Here is a 12,554-nt window from a genome sequence, read left to right as displayed (position 1 = left end):
TGGTACCTCTGTCGCGTTGCCTCCCTGCCCCCTCCCACCTTACTCTGATGGGGGAATAAATTACTCCACCCCCTTTTCATGGAGCAACTCACTCCCCCCAGGCACTCGTGCACCTACTCTGACTGGTGGATGCAGAGCCAGGGCTCCCCCCACGCCCCATCCTTCTCCCCCTGCTCCTACCCAGTTGCTCACAGTGGGTGAGTAGCCCCTGCACTCCCCACTAGAGTCAGTCACAGTCTGAGCAAGGGATTAAGGTCCTTACTCCCCTGCTGACTCAGACAAACACTGTGACCACCCAGCCCTCTGCGTAGGGGGATCATGCTGCTCCTGGAAATACGCTGCCACCTCTGCGCTGGAAAGGGACAGCCTTGAAACAGCACACAGCAGCCCTGTGCAACAGAATAAGGCACAGAGAAAAGGACAGAGTACCCAGTTGAAAGACCTCAGTAATGCTAGGCAGCAGGGCAGTTGGACACTGGGGACACAGGTGTTAACCTTCTTACGCTTGTGAAAGGGCCATGGAGTGAAGTTTTTAAGGCCCACATGCAATCAGGCCTCTGTGCTGCATGTGGGAGACAAATGAGCAACTGGTAGTTAATTACAGGGGGATAATTGTCCTACAGAGTTATCACTTTAATTGGAGACACATGCGCACTGGGCAGTCCCATGTACTCAGGAAGATGAAAGGAGCCCACCAGTGACCTGTGTCAGATACCCCCTGTCTTTGATGTCTGTGGCCCTCAGGGTGCCTTGTTCTGACCTATGCTTTGTCTTCTCTCCCCTTGCGAACCCACCTGGAGGTGGGAGACCAGTCGCTGGAGCGAGTGCTCCAGGACCTGTGGGGAGGGCTACCAGTACCGGACTGTGCGCTGTTGGAAGATGCTGGCTCCAGGCTTCGACAGCTCCGTTTACGACGAGCTGTGTGAGTCTGCTGGGCTGGCCAGGCCAATGGAGAAGAAAGCGTGCAAGAACAAGGCGTGTGGGCCCCAGTGGGAGCTCTCCGAGTGGTCGGAGGTATGGAGTGCAGTGGCCTACCCCATGTGTCAGGGTTAGACTGGGGAGTGGCCCATGACGAGAGGAAAACTGACCTCAGCAGTAGACTCATTCCTATGTGTCGTGCTGAGGAGGTCTCTGGGTAGTTTGAAGCACAGTAATTAGGCATCACAGGGAAGCTAGCATTGTTCTTGCCCATCTTTTTCCTGTTCTAACACAGTCCAGGGGAGTCTATTACCCCTTCTGCTATCTTGCATAATAATTTGCATTTTTATAGGATCATCCCTGTGAGGATCTCAGTGAATTTAGCCACAGAGCACCTCTGCGAGACTAACCTCCCCCTCCCCCCATTTTACAGCTCAGGAAACTGAGGCACTAAGAAGCTAAGCCCCACACTTTCAGAAGAGGTCACTGATTTTGGGTGGCCAACTCAACACGCCTTGTAGGTCTGGTTTTCAGATGTGCCAGACCCCTGCATTTCCGGTTTGCTGGTGGGAGCTGAATGCACTCAGCGGCTCTGAAAATCAAACCCAAGGTGACTCATGCTGGGCACCCAAAACTTGGGGGTATTTGGGTGAAGTGACTTGCCTGTAGCCACCCAGCAGCAGAGCCGGGACTAGAACTCTGGTATCGTGATTCCCCCGCCACTGTTTTAGCCACAGGACCAGCCTTCCCCTCTGCACCAGCACTCACCTCAGTCTAGGGAAGAAAAATGTATCTTTTCCCTCTGCCCCCACCCAATCTCTTGTCCCCTTACTGACGCAGTCTGGTCTCTTGTGCTACAGTGCTCTGCTCGGTGCAGCAGTCAGGGGATGATGAAGAGGGAGGTACGCTGCTCAGTAGAGCCAGGCCTCTGCGATGAGGCCCTGAAGCCTGTCAGTGAGAAGGAGTGCACAGGCCCACCCTGTGACCGGCGCTGGATTGCCTCTGACTGGGGACCGGTGAGTCCAGACCGGCTGCTTTTCCTCTTTCCCGGACCTGTTCGAGGCTTGAGGACTTGGGTGAAGAAATGCAGTAGCCCAGGCCTGAATGGAGGTGGAGATGGAATCCACCCCGCCCCCCGTTAGAGTGGATTGTGGGACCAGAATCCCCCACACACCCAGAGCAGATTACGGGGCCGATTACGGGATTATCGCCCACACAGACAGTTTACATTACACGCAAACTAACGGTTGAGTTGTTTTTGCTCAGACTTTTAACAAACATTCCCCTCCAGGCACAGATGGAGCCTGGAAAAGGTCAGCTCAAAAGTTTGGGACCATTATGAGTGCCTGAAAACGAGGAAGCTACTGCGTCTCCTGAGTTAAGGAGGCAGTTGTGAGGCCATCAGCCCTTAACCGCGGCATGTCAGCATCAGAGCTAGGACCAGCACTCTGGTCTCCTGCCTCCCACTCCCATACTCTGGCCACTCAACCATGCTCCCTCCACTCCTGCCAGTGCTGTTCAGTGACTGGCACCTTGACATGCCCTTTATTTCTCCAAGTGCTCAGGTTCGTGCGGCAAGGGACGGATGAGCCGCTTTGTCGTGTGTCGCAACCTGGAGGGGAAGGTGATCTCGGACTCCCAGTGCGATCCGGCTGCCAAGCCTCTGGCTGTCTACCCCTGTGGGGACAAGAACTGCCCTGCACACTGGGTGGAGCAGGAATGGGACCAGGTAAGCCTGGAGTGGCCTCACTTTGACCTGCCTGCTGTCTGGAGGGGCTGACTCCAAGCATCCGGCCCCCTTGGGGGGAGGGAAAGGGTACATGGGCCTTGGGTAGCCAACATGTGTGTTCTACAAGCACAGGGGGCCTGTGTGTCAGCGCTGAGGGGCTGGGAGGAGGCAATGAAGCAGGGGTGAGCCTCGGGGAGGGAGAGCGTTTGGGGCCCGGGGAGGGATCAAAGCACAAACCCTGGGGAAGCCGAGAAGCCAGGAGAACGGTCCCTTTGGGCGACAGGGGGGCGCTGTCCCCTGGGGGGAGACGGCTGGGGGCAGGAGCAGCACACAGGGGTGGGGGACATAATGAAGCAGGGCCTGATGGGACTCACCCTCTGCTGCAGGACAGGTGGCTCCTGAGGCGGAGCTCGGCTCCGCTCCCCACCCGAAGCCTGGCTCACCGCGGAGGGGCAGGTTCCTCAGCTCCCTGGGGCTGGTTAGCTCCTTCAGGCTCTTCTCGCTGCCGTGGCCCTCCTGCTCCCTGGAGCGGATCTCGTCATCCTGCCCGCACCTGGGACAGCCTGCCATAGCAGAGGCTGGAGGAGGGAGGAAGTCATCATTGGTCAGGCTGAGTTGGGGCCGGTCTCTTCAGGCCAGACGCCCCATTGGGTGCCTGGGGCTCCCAGCTTTACTGCCAGAGCTGCCGCGGGTTGGGCAGCGACAGCCCCTGCGCTGGTGCTGGAGCTATGCCGTCCCGGGCTGGGTTAGCAGAACCGCCTGCCAGCTGGCTCTTTCCCGCCCGAGGCGGCTCAGGAGGTTCCCGAAGCAGGGAGGGGAGTCACAAGCGCCACTCCCCACAGCTGCCGCTCCGCAATGGCTTGACACATGCTGGCTTTCCCAGAGCTCCCATCGGAGGGCAGGGACTCTGCTCCTCCGCTCTAGCCTGCTGGCTCTTGCAGATCCAAGATCTAAACAAGGCCCTGAAGTTCAGTCCCGTTATGCACACTGCAGTAAGAGTGGAGAGCACTGGAGAGGGGCCCCAGCCAAACCCCAGGACCCATAGGCTGTCTGAAAGCAGGGCCATCAAGATCACTGTGCAGCGGGCATCTCCTGAAGCATTCACTGAGAGCCAGTGAAAGCACACGGCAGTGTGAGAATCTCTCGGGACCAGGAGCAGATGAGCCGTAGCTACCTCTGCCTCCTCCGCTTTGACTTGAGGTCTAGAGTGGTCAGATTGAAACCCGAGCCATCGGTCATGGGGGGCAGGTTGCATAGCAGGGTTGAGTGTGGGCACAACTGGGGATTGGGGGCGGGGGAGAAAGGGGGTAGTCTGGGCCTAGGGAGAGGGTAACTGCTAGGGGCTGGGTTCCAGCCACACTATTCCTTCCAGCACATCCTAGCTGCCAGCAACCCTCCCCAGCCAGCCACACTCTGCCAGCCCCCTTCATGGCCTGTCTACACCACAGCTGCTGCCAGTGTCAGAGCAGTACAAAGGCTCCAGCGAATACGATTGCTTTGTGCCACCGATTTTCCAAATGGCCAGTGATAGCATAGACCCAGCCTCAGCTCAGGCACTGCTCTGTGCTGCCTGCCAGCTTCAGCCTTGCAATAGCTTGTTTTAGGTGGCATCCCAGATAATGCAAACCAGGACACTTTGGCATTTGGTTTCCCCATACAGCACTGAGCTAACATGGCTTTACAGTGAACTCAGGAGGGAGCACAGAGATGCCCTGGGGCCTAGCAGAACCAGCCAGACCCCAAGCACTTTTAAGCTGGGGCGGTGATATGAAGCAGGGAAACCACTTGGTAATTCTACATTTCAAGTGCTAGGTGCCTAGGGTCCCACCATCCCTGGCTAAAGAGTGTTCTCCCTTTGTCTGAGCAGCCTGCTTAAACCCACCTCCTGGTTAGTGCTGAGGGCTTGAGGCTTGATGGGTGTAATAAACTGAGGCTGTTTTATTTCCCTACGCCATGGCAGTCCATTACCCCCTTTGCCTGCTGTGCAATTTGCACACCCCAGTGCAGCTGGGTTTACAAGCTCTGTTTCTCCAAGTACCAGCGCCCGTGAACTCAGTATGAGCGCTTTTCTTCTCTCATGTCCCCTTCCGGGGTTGAGCGGGCCTTGGTGATCAAGTCTAGCTGGAGGGCGATTAAGATGGAATACAATCCAGCTCCCTGCCCTCTAGCTGTGCGTGCGTTGCATGGCGAGGGCGGGGGGAGTGAAAAACGGGGCAAGCACAGAGGTGGCAGTCACGCTGGCAGAGGCAGCTGGGGACCTGCAAAGGGCGCAGAACAGAGCTGGGCTCTTGCTACTGCACGATTGAGTATGTAAGAACTGTCTTACAAGCTAAAGCGTGTCAGTAGAGCCCCGCGTCACACTGCACTGGCCTGGCGCCCGTTACAACTAAGCCTCCTTGTGCTCCTTCCGTCCCCATCCAGGGGCGTGCAATATGTCTCTCACCAAGACTGATGTATTAATGCGCTGTAATAGCCAGCTCTTACATGGCATCTGGGTACAACGACCTCCCTAAAGGCTAAGTCTACGCCCTGACCTAGGGGTGCGACTCCCAGCGCACGTACACAGACGCGCAGTAGTGCTCGTCAGACAGCAGTGCTGCCGTGGTAGCATGGGCTTGCTGCCCCGAGCACAGATCTGCCTGAACGCTGGGGGGACGCACTTGGGGCAGCCTGCCTGCTCCACCACTGCCCGTGCTACTGCGGCTACTTTTAGCCTGGTAGCTCAGATGCTCTTCTGTGTCTAAGGACCTCAAAGCCAGTTACAGACACTAACATCCAACGTCTCAAAGGTATCGCGGCTGCTAACTTTCATTGGCATCAGCGGCTGCGTCAGGAGCAGCACAAATGTTAAGTGACTTGTTCAAGACGGCACGGTGAACTGCTCTGAGCAAGAACCCCCCTGCTGGAAGGCCGGCGCGTCTGCCAGCCTGAGCCCTGTGCCGAGGGTGTAGCAGTCCGTAGCAGCCGTGAATGAGCTGGGTTCCTTTTCGCTTTTCCAGTGTGACGCCAGCTGCGGCCGGGGGGTGAAGACCAGGAGCGTGCTGTGTGCCGGCCTGGAGAACGGCGTGTACAGGGAGTATCCAGAAAAGCGCTGCAATGCCTCTCAGAAACCGGAGGTGCAGGCGGCCTGTTTCAAGAGGCCTTGCTCTACGTGGTTCACGACCTCCTGGTCTCAGGTAGGGAGCGAGAGGGAGGGGGTGGGTATTGAAAGAGCTGGCAGGAAAATGGAAATGACAAATACCAAGGGGGGAGGGGTGATGGGCCTACACTCCAGGGAGCTGCAAAGGAAGACTCAGATGCCAAGGGAGCCAGGAGAATTGCTACTTTCGTGTTGTGCCTGTGGCATAGTTAAGTCTGAATGGAACCACCAAACCGGCTCCTTTCAGGGGCTAGCAGGAGAGGAGAGGGCTGGACATGCTCACATCCCCGAGTCTCTGAGTACAGACCTAGCAGGAGTAGGGACACCAATTACCTGTGTGCTGGGTAATGGTGACTATCTTGGTGCCCATCTCCCTTGGGCGTCATGCCCCATAGAATAGAATGCACACCCCTACCCTCCAGGAGCCAACTTTCTTCACACCTTTCAATTGAATTTAATTGGTGTGTTTAGTGCTAGCGAACAGTGCCAGACTGACAGCCCCAGGGATATGCGGCCAAACAGGATTCCCAAAGGGCTGCAACAAAGCAGACTTCCTCCACAGCCCATGCATATGCCCCAGCCCTGCCTTGCAGGGATAAGAAGGGAGCTCAATTTCTGAAACTGTTCTGTGCTTGGCATCTCTGTTGAGTCCTCCCACCAGGGAGCTGATGAGCAAGCACGGTATGGCAGGAGGTATTTTGCAATGCATGCACCTAAGCAATGGGTGGTAGATGGAAGCCATCACACTTATTACCCGTAGGCCACCAAAGGGTTGTTAGCTGGTAGCCAGTTTCAGTCCCCATGTGCTCTGGTGGATTTGAACAAGTTGCATATGGTGCAGGGAAAGGGTCCATCACCAGTCCCCCCTGCAGCCTCATTTGTTACTAACTCTAAATTCTAACCTCCTCTGCAGCCCTTTGAGCGATGGTGGTCTGAAGGTCTTAGACTCTCTGCCCCCGAGCATGGGCCAGGTCTCCAGGCGCTGTGCAGACATGCATAGCACTGGGAATGCTGGATATGCTAGTTAATGAGACCAACCTTTTTATTCAGCTTGTACAACTCTCAGCATGGCCTGGGGGACATTTCTGAGCTGCTAGCTCTTATGCAGAGAGCCAGCCAGAAGCAGAAGAGCAAGCATCTTGGGACCAGTCAGTAATAGGCATAGGGAAGCACAGAAAGAGAACAGTAGTTTTCCCCCAAGGCCCATTAGGTGAGAGGCTGGCTGGGGACTCACTGTGGGGTGAAGTGGGAACTCCCTCAGTGAATATCCCATCTTGGGGGACCAAGAGGAGTGACTGGGGGGGTGATAGGCACCAGGCTCACAGCCCGCTTCTCCTCCCTCTTGCTTCCGACAGTGCAGTAAGACGTGTGGTGCCGGCCTGCGGCTCCGAGAGGTGAAGTGCTACCAGGGAGATGCCCTGGGACAGGGCTGCGACCCAGCTTCCAAACCCGATGCCAAGCAGACGTGCCAGCTCCAGGTGTGCCCCACGGAGGCACCAGGTAAAGGGGGGCGCTCTTGAGGTGGCAGTTCAGGCTTGGGGGCAAGCCCTTGCTTTAACCGCTGCTGTGGATGCTTTTGCTCCCCAGATGAAGACTGTGAAGACAAAACGACAGCCAACTGCGTGCTGGTGCTGAAGGTGAAGCTGTGCTCCCATTGGTACTACAGGAAGGCCTGCTGCCGGTCATGTAGGAGTAAGGCGCCCTGATGGCTGCCACACCACGCTTCCCTTCCAAGACCAAGGGGCAAGATCCCCTTAGAAACAGACTCCACCATAAACCCTTTTTCTATGACGGAAGCCATTCCGTCTGGAGTGCTCTGTCATGGAGCCAGTCCCTGTAGAACATCCTGCTCAGCTAGGAAGGATTCCTTGGGCACACGTAGCAACAACAGTCCCCTCTTCACCTATAGGATTTTATAGAGAGACCAGCAATTCCTACAAAGCAACCAGAGCCTGGGTAGTGTGGGAGGTTGGTCCCTGCCATCCATCACCAAGGAGCTGCTCCTCTTCCCCACCACACTGCTAATTCATGGCCCTACTCCTGCTGGGTGTGTACCCAGAGCTTCAGGGACGTGAGCAAGGAGTCCCATCAAGAGGTGGCCAAGCGTGTACCACAGCCGGCAGCAGCTAGACCAGCTGCTATACCCTCCAGCCAGAAGGTCAATTTTCAAACAAAAAAGTCCATTTGACAGTAAAGCAATAACCCATCCATTTGTATTTTCTGCACGTGTGTTCGGGCCTGGACGGGGGGCAGGGCTGGAATGGATGGGAGGGTGCATGTGCCCCAAGACCGCTTCCAGCGCAGCACCATGTAAAACCTGCCCGGCCCCGATCAAAGAAGAGAGACAGCCCGCTTTATAGTTCAAAGTCCTCATTTATTTCTGACATTCACTCTGTATTCACAGCTGAGCAACAACGATGTAGAACACCACGTAGAAAAGTCTGACTTCCCTGTTCCTTCCCTGACCCCTTAGCAGGGCTGGAGCTACATTTTGGGCTCCCACTTGAGTTCTGTAGCTCTCACTTTTGTACTTGTTCACATGTTCCAGCACACATGCAAAATGTATTTGGGATTTCATGAGTGATGGGGGTCTTCAGCTGGGGTATACTACCAATCTCATACTGGGGTACACTTGGCTTAGCTCAGGGCCACATCAGCCTGCTAGAAGCCTAAGGGTCACATTTAATGTGTGTACAATGGAGCAAACTACAGCTATCTTCCCTTTTAACAGAGGTGTGACCCACAGAGCCTACAGCCTGTCATATAATGCACAACTTTGATCCCAGCAACCTTCACTGGGAAGAGACAGCATTGCATGCCGGGACCGTTAGTCTCCGTGGGCTGTCCCTTCATATTAAAGAGGCAGAGCTTTGTGCTCTGTTTAGCTCTTGGGCTGCACTTCGACCACCACAGGTCGTGTGGGGTTAAGTTCAGGCTGGAGGGCTAGCTAAAGCAGGTACTAGCATATGAAAGGACAGGACTTGTTGAGTTAGACCAAGGAAAACCCTGCCAGACACTGTATCACCAGGGGAGTGTGCTGGTTGGGATAGGAAGCCAATAGGAGCAATGGGCTATTGAACACTTCGGGTCAGAGGCCTTTGTTGCTACTACCGCCCTCCCAACATTAGCTGGCTTTTTCTCCCAGGGTCCGTAAGAGGACACTTAAGAGGCAACTGCCATCTGAGGGAGAACTGGAGAATATGCTATTTAGGGGTCACAGTGAGGATGGGATGGCTTAGGAGCCAGGGAGTATCAGGATGAGAAGTCTTTCAGTTTTAAGGCCTTGGTTCAAATACAGACCAGCAGGCGACCAATGGCCGTTCAAACCATCTACACCAAACGGGTTGGTTCCTGATGGAGAGACGCTTGTGTCATACACACCACCATCGCGTTTGGCACTAATCTGCTCCCTCACTGGCAGTCTCAGCAGGGACACCAAAGAGCAAATGGGCCTGAAGACTGAACCCTTGTCTCCCCTACTAACGTGGAGCCTGCAGCTCTGGGCAGTGCTGTGCCTCAGCACCATGTCATGTCCCAACTGTGGATGAACAGAGAATATAAAGGCTGTCAGTCCAACGCCTTTCATGGAGTTAGACTATTTCTTCTATCACAGTTTATAGTTCTAAATAATGCTGCCTAAATAGCATGGGTGTGTGTTAAACCATACTCTAGCGATCATCGCTAAGGAAGTTTGTGTGGCAGCAGGAACTTAGCTTTATAGGTTCACCTGCAACCAATTTGTATTCTCCACCTGCACACACGGGACCACGTGTTGGGGACCCTGCAGCTGGCTGCTATGGAAATGGATCAGAATGACAGATGCGCCTTTTTAGTAATTTTTACCGAGTTTGGTATTGGAGTAAAAAATAATCTCCATGTCCATTTTGCAGAGAGGTGGACTGGATGGTCTAGCTCAGTGGTTGTCAACATTTTTCATGCAGTGACCCCATGTTACCCCAGAAAGTAGGCTTGGGCCTCCAATCTAGCCCCAAAGAAAGGAAAGGCAATCATGAGCCCCCTAAAGACCTGTCTGTGTGATTCCTCCCACTGGTGGTCATGACCCCAAGGTCATGATCTAGTAGATCTTTTCCATTCCTATTGCTATTGTAAGCAGAATTAGTCCTAAACAGACTATTTCTCAGTTTCCCAGAAGATGGCAGTGGGCCTTTCAGGGCTTTGCACACTGCAGAAGATCAAAGCTTTCATTCTTTAATAGTGCAATTTTTTCTTTCAATAAAACCTTGCGCTTTTTATGCCTCTAAATTAAATCACTCTTAAAAAAAGCCTGTGAAGATTAAAGGGCTTTTTTTTTTTTTGGCAGCAGCAGGATCATCTCCATTGTTAGCATATGTCAGTAATTTCACTAGTCCCCTTTTCTCCCCTTCATAATTATCTAAAGTAGCCAGGGAGAGGTTAGCCTATTTTGCATTCTAACACAGACACTAGCATTCAATTGCAACTAACGTGATATGAAGGGAACAAAATGATCAAACTGTTTATTTGCTTCTCCATTAGCTTTCATCAAGCAAGAGTGTTAGAACTCCCGGCACACTGGCTGGATCTTCACCCTCTCTGTCTCTTCCTCCTTTCTAATGCCGCAGCCATTGCTGGAGCCGACAGCTCCCCGTATGATGTCTTGCTCTTGCTGAATGTGCTCAGTTCATCCATACTGGAGGCCAGTGGTATTGCCTTGGAAAGTGACAAGTAGGATTTGCTTAGTGTAGACACCAAAGACCTCATTAAGGACTCAAGGGAGTAAGGAGAGTCACAAGGGTCTTGATAACTAAGTTAGTTCGTACTGTACATAGCCCTCGTTAGACAAGTCCCTTCCGTAGATACAGTGGAATAATAATTACACTTGTGATAGGTTCAGAAATCACGTTCAAGCTCTTCATTCAAATGTCCCACGAAAGCTTACAATGATCTGGACAGATCAACTTCAGGACCACGCTGGGTCTCTGACTTAGCTGTTCATGTTCGTTCAAGGGTTCCTCTTCTTTGCAAGAAACCCCACTGAAATAAATGGAGCCTCCACCCCGCAATGGCCATTTCATTGGCGCACCCTGTGAGATAGTGACAATGCTGATTACACATCTGTACTAATAGCCCTCGGGTTTGGAAAGGTCTCATGGACGATGCCATGGCGGGTCATCGGGTAACTCTGGAGGGTTGCCATTCTGATGGGTGGCCCCATTTCCTTGTAGCACGCAGGCATGTAGGTGATCCTCTCACCACCATTCCGCACCATGTCACCGGTCCGTATGTAAAAGGGCGAGCTGTAGGGGGAACAGGTAGGGCAGTAGTTCCGAGCACCCTGCTGGTTAAATTCGTGGGGTGGTGGTGCTGGGCTGCCCTGCCCGTCCACGATGCGAGAGTTGCAGGCATTGCAGGTTGTAAGGTATGAGCGAGTGGGAAGGTCAGGCTCCTCCTCCTCCTCCTCCTCCTCCTCCTCTTCTTCCTCAGCAGATTCATCTTTCTTGCAGCAATAATACTATGCACAAGGAAAAGGCTTTGGTTAGTAAGAGGATAGCATACCATGCAGCTATGCTTGTGCACAAAGGCCCGTAGAGGGTCATACACATGGTCTTGGACACAGGCTACTTTTGAAGACATTTTTAGGATTCACGGTCATTCTCACTCCCCTCCCCACAATGTTTCTTCATCCATGAAAGTCCTTCAGCAGGGGCTGAAGGATAATGGTCAACTACCGGGAATTGCACATAGAACCATTCGAGAGGAGATGCAAAGAGCTTAAGAACATAAGACTGGCCATACTGGGTCAGACCAAAGGTCCATCTAGCCTAATATCCTGTCTTCCGACAGTGACCAATACTAGGTGCCCCAGAGGGAATGAACAGAACAGGTAATCATCAAGTGATCCATCCCCGGTCGCTCATTCCCAGCTTTTGGCGAACAGAGACTCGGGACATCATCCCTGCTCATCCTGGCTAATAGCCACTGATGGACCTTTCCTCCATGAATTTACCTAGTTCTTTTTTGAACCCTGTTATAGTCTTGGCCTTCACAACATCCCCTGACAAGGAGTTCCACAGGTTGACTGTGCACTGTGTGAAGAAATATTTCCTTTTGTTTTTAAACCTGCTGCCTATTAGTTTGATTTGGTGACCCCTAGTGTTTGTGTTATGAGGAGGAGTAAATAACACTTTCTTATTTACTTTCTCCACACCAATCATGATTTTATAGACCTCTTTCATATCCCCGTTAGTCATCTCTTTTGCAAGCAGAAAAGTCCCAGTCTTATTAATCTCGCCTCATATGAAAGCCTCTCTAGGCAGGCCTGGAGGAGCCAACTTCTCTGCTCCTTCCCTGGGGCGGGGGTGTGGTAGGACCATGATGCCTCCAGCAGGGGGCCTCAAAGGGTCTGGTACACGGTCACAGGAACCTTATGTCAGCAGTGATCAGAGTAGCGTAGCAGAGCTCCGCCTCGCCCCAACACACATCCCCCTCTCTCCTCAGCACACCCTCTGCTTTGGGAAGAGGTGGCTGGCACAGGAGCCAGCTTCAGAGGTTTTACAGCAGTACGGAGACCGCCTCTGCCAAAGGTGGTCTCTGCTGGCCACTATAGTGAGAATTCAGACACTATGTGCCATGGTGCAAAGTAGCGCAGGTGGAACTGAAAATCTAGTCCAGAAAATTTGAGGCAGCCTAGCTTGGGCATGGTGGGGAACTCTGCCTCTACCCCTAGCACCGACTTCACTTCAATGTATAAAAAGGGTTTTCTAGCTAATCTCCTTAGGAAAAAAAACC

General features: G+C 53.4%; 2 protein-coding genes across 8 annotated transcripts in view; one reads left to right on the top strand and one right to left on the bottom strand.

Annotated features, from left to right (window-relative positions):
- The window catches only part of LOC125641017 (ADAMTS-like protein 2), a 44,063-nt gene extending 36,067 nt beyond the window's left edge, over positions 1-7,996 (top strand). For 3 of the 4 annotated variants that reach the window (XM_048860303.2, XM_048860304.2, XM_048860308.2), the window contains 6 exons: positions 801-1,014; positions 1,779-1,934; positions 2,477-2,647; positions 5,647-5,823; positions 7,142-7,286; positions 7,374-7,996. In XM_048860303.2, the coding sequence (XP_048716260.2) occupies positions 801-1,014; positions 1,779-1,934; positions 2,477-2,647; positions 5,647-5,823; positions 7,142-7,286; positions 7,374-7,492 (982 nt within the window). In that variant the 3' untranslated portion in view covers positions 7,493-7,996. Of the gene's footprint in view, positions 1-800; positions 1,015-1,778; positions 1,935-2,476; positions 2,648-5,646; positions 5,824-7,141; positions 7,287-7,373 lie in introns of those variants that run through there. The other variant, XM_048860307.2, reaches the window with a different exon arrangement.
- A 143-nt stretch (positions 7,997-8,139) lies between these two features.
- The window catches only part of LOC125641024 (protein FAM163A), a 74,235-nt gene continuing 69,820 nt past the window's right edge, over positions 8,140-12,554 (bottom strand). For all 4 annotated transcript variants that reach the window (XM_075131501.1, XM_048860321.2, XM_048860323.2 and 1 more), the window contains one exon: positions 8,140-11,277. In XM_075131501.1, the coding sequence (XP_074987602.1) occupies positions 10,873-11,277 (405 nt within the window). In that variant the 3' untranslated portion in view covers positions 8,140-10,872. The remainder of the gene's footprint in view (positions 11,278-12,554) is intronic.

The sequence above is a fragment of the Caretta caretta genome, chromosome 8 (assembly GCF_965140235.1).
Source record: "Caretta caretta isolate rCarCar2 chromosome 8, rCarCar1.hap1, whole genome shotgun sequence".
Taxonomy (NCBI): Eukaryota; Metazoa; Chordata; order Testudines; family Cheloniidae; genus Caretta; species Caretta caretta.
Note: the sequence above shows the minus strand (reverse complement) of the source record. Positions and strands in the feature narration are given on the sequence as shown.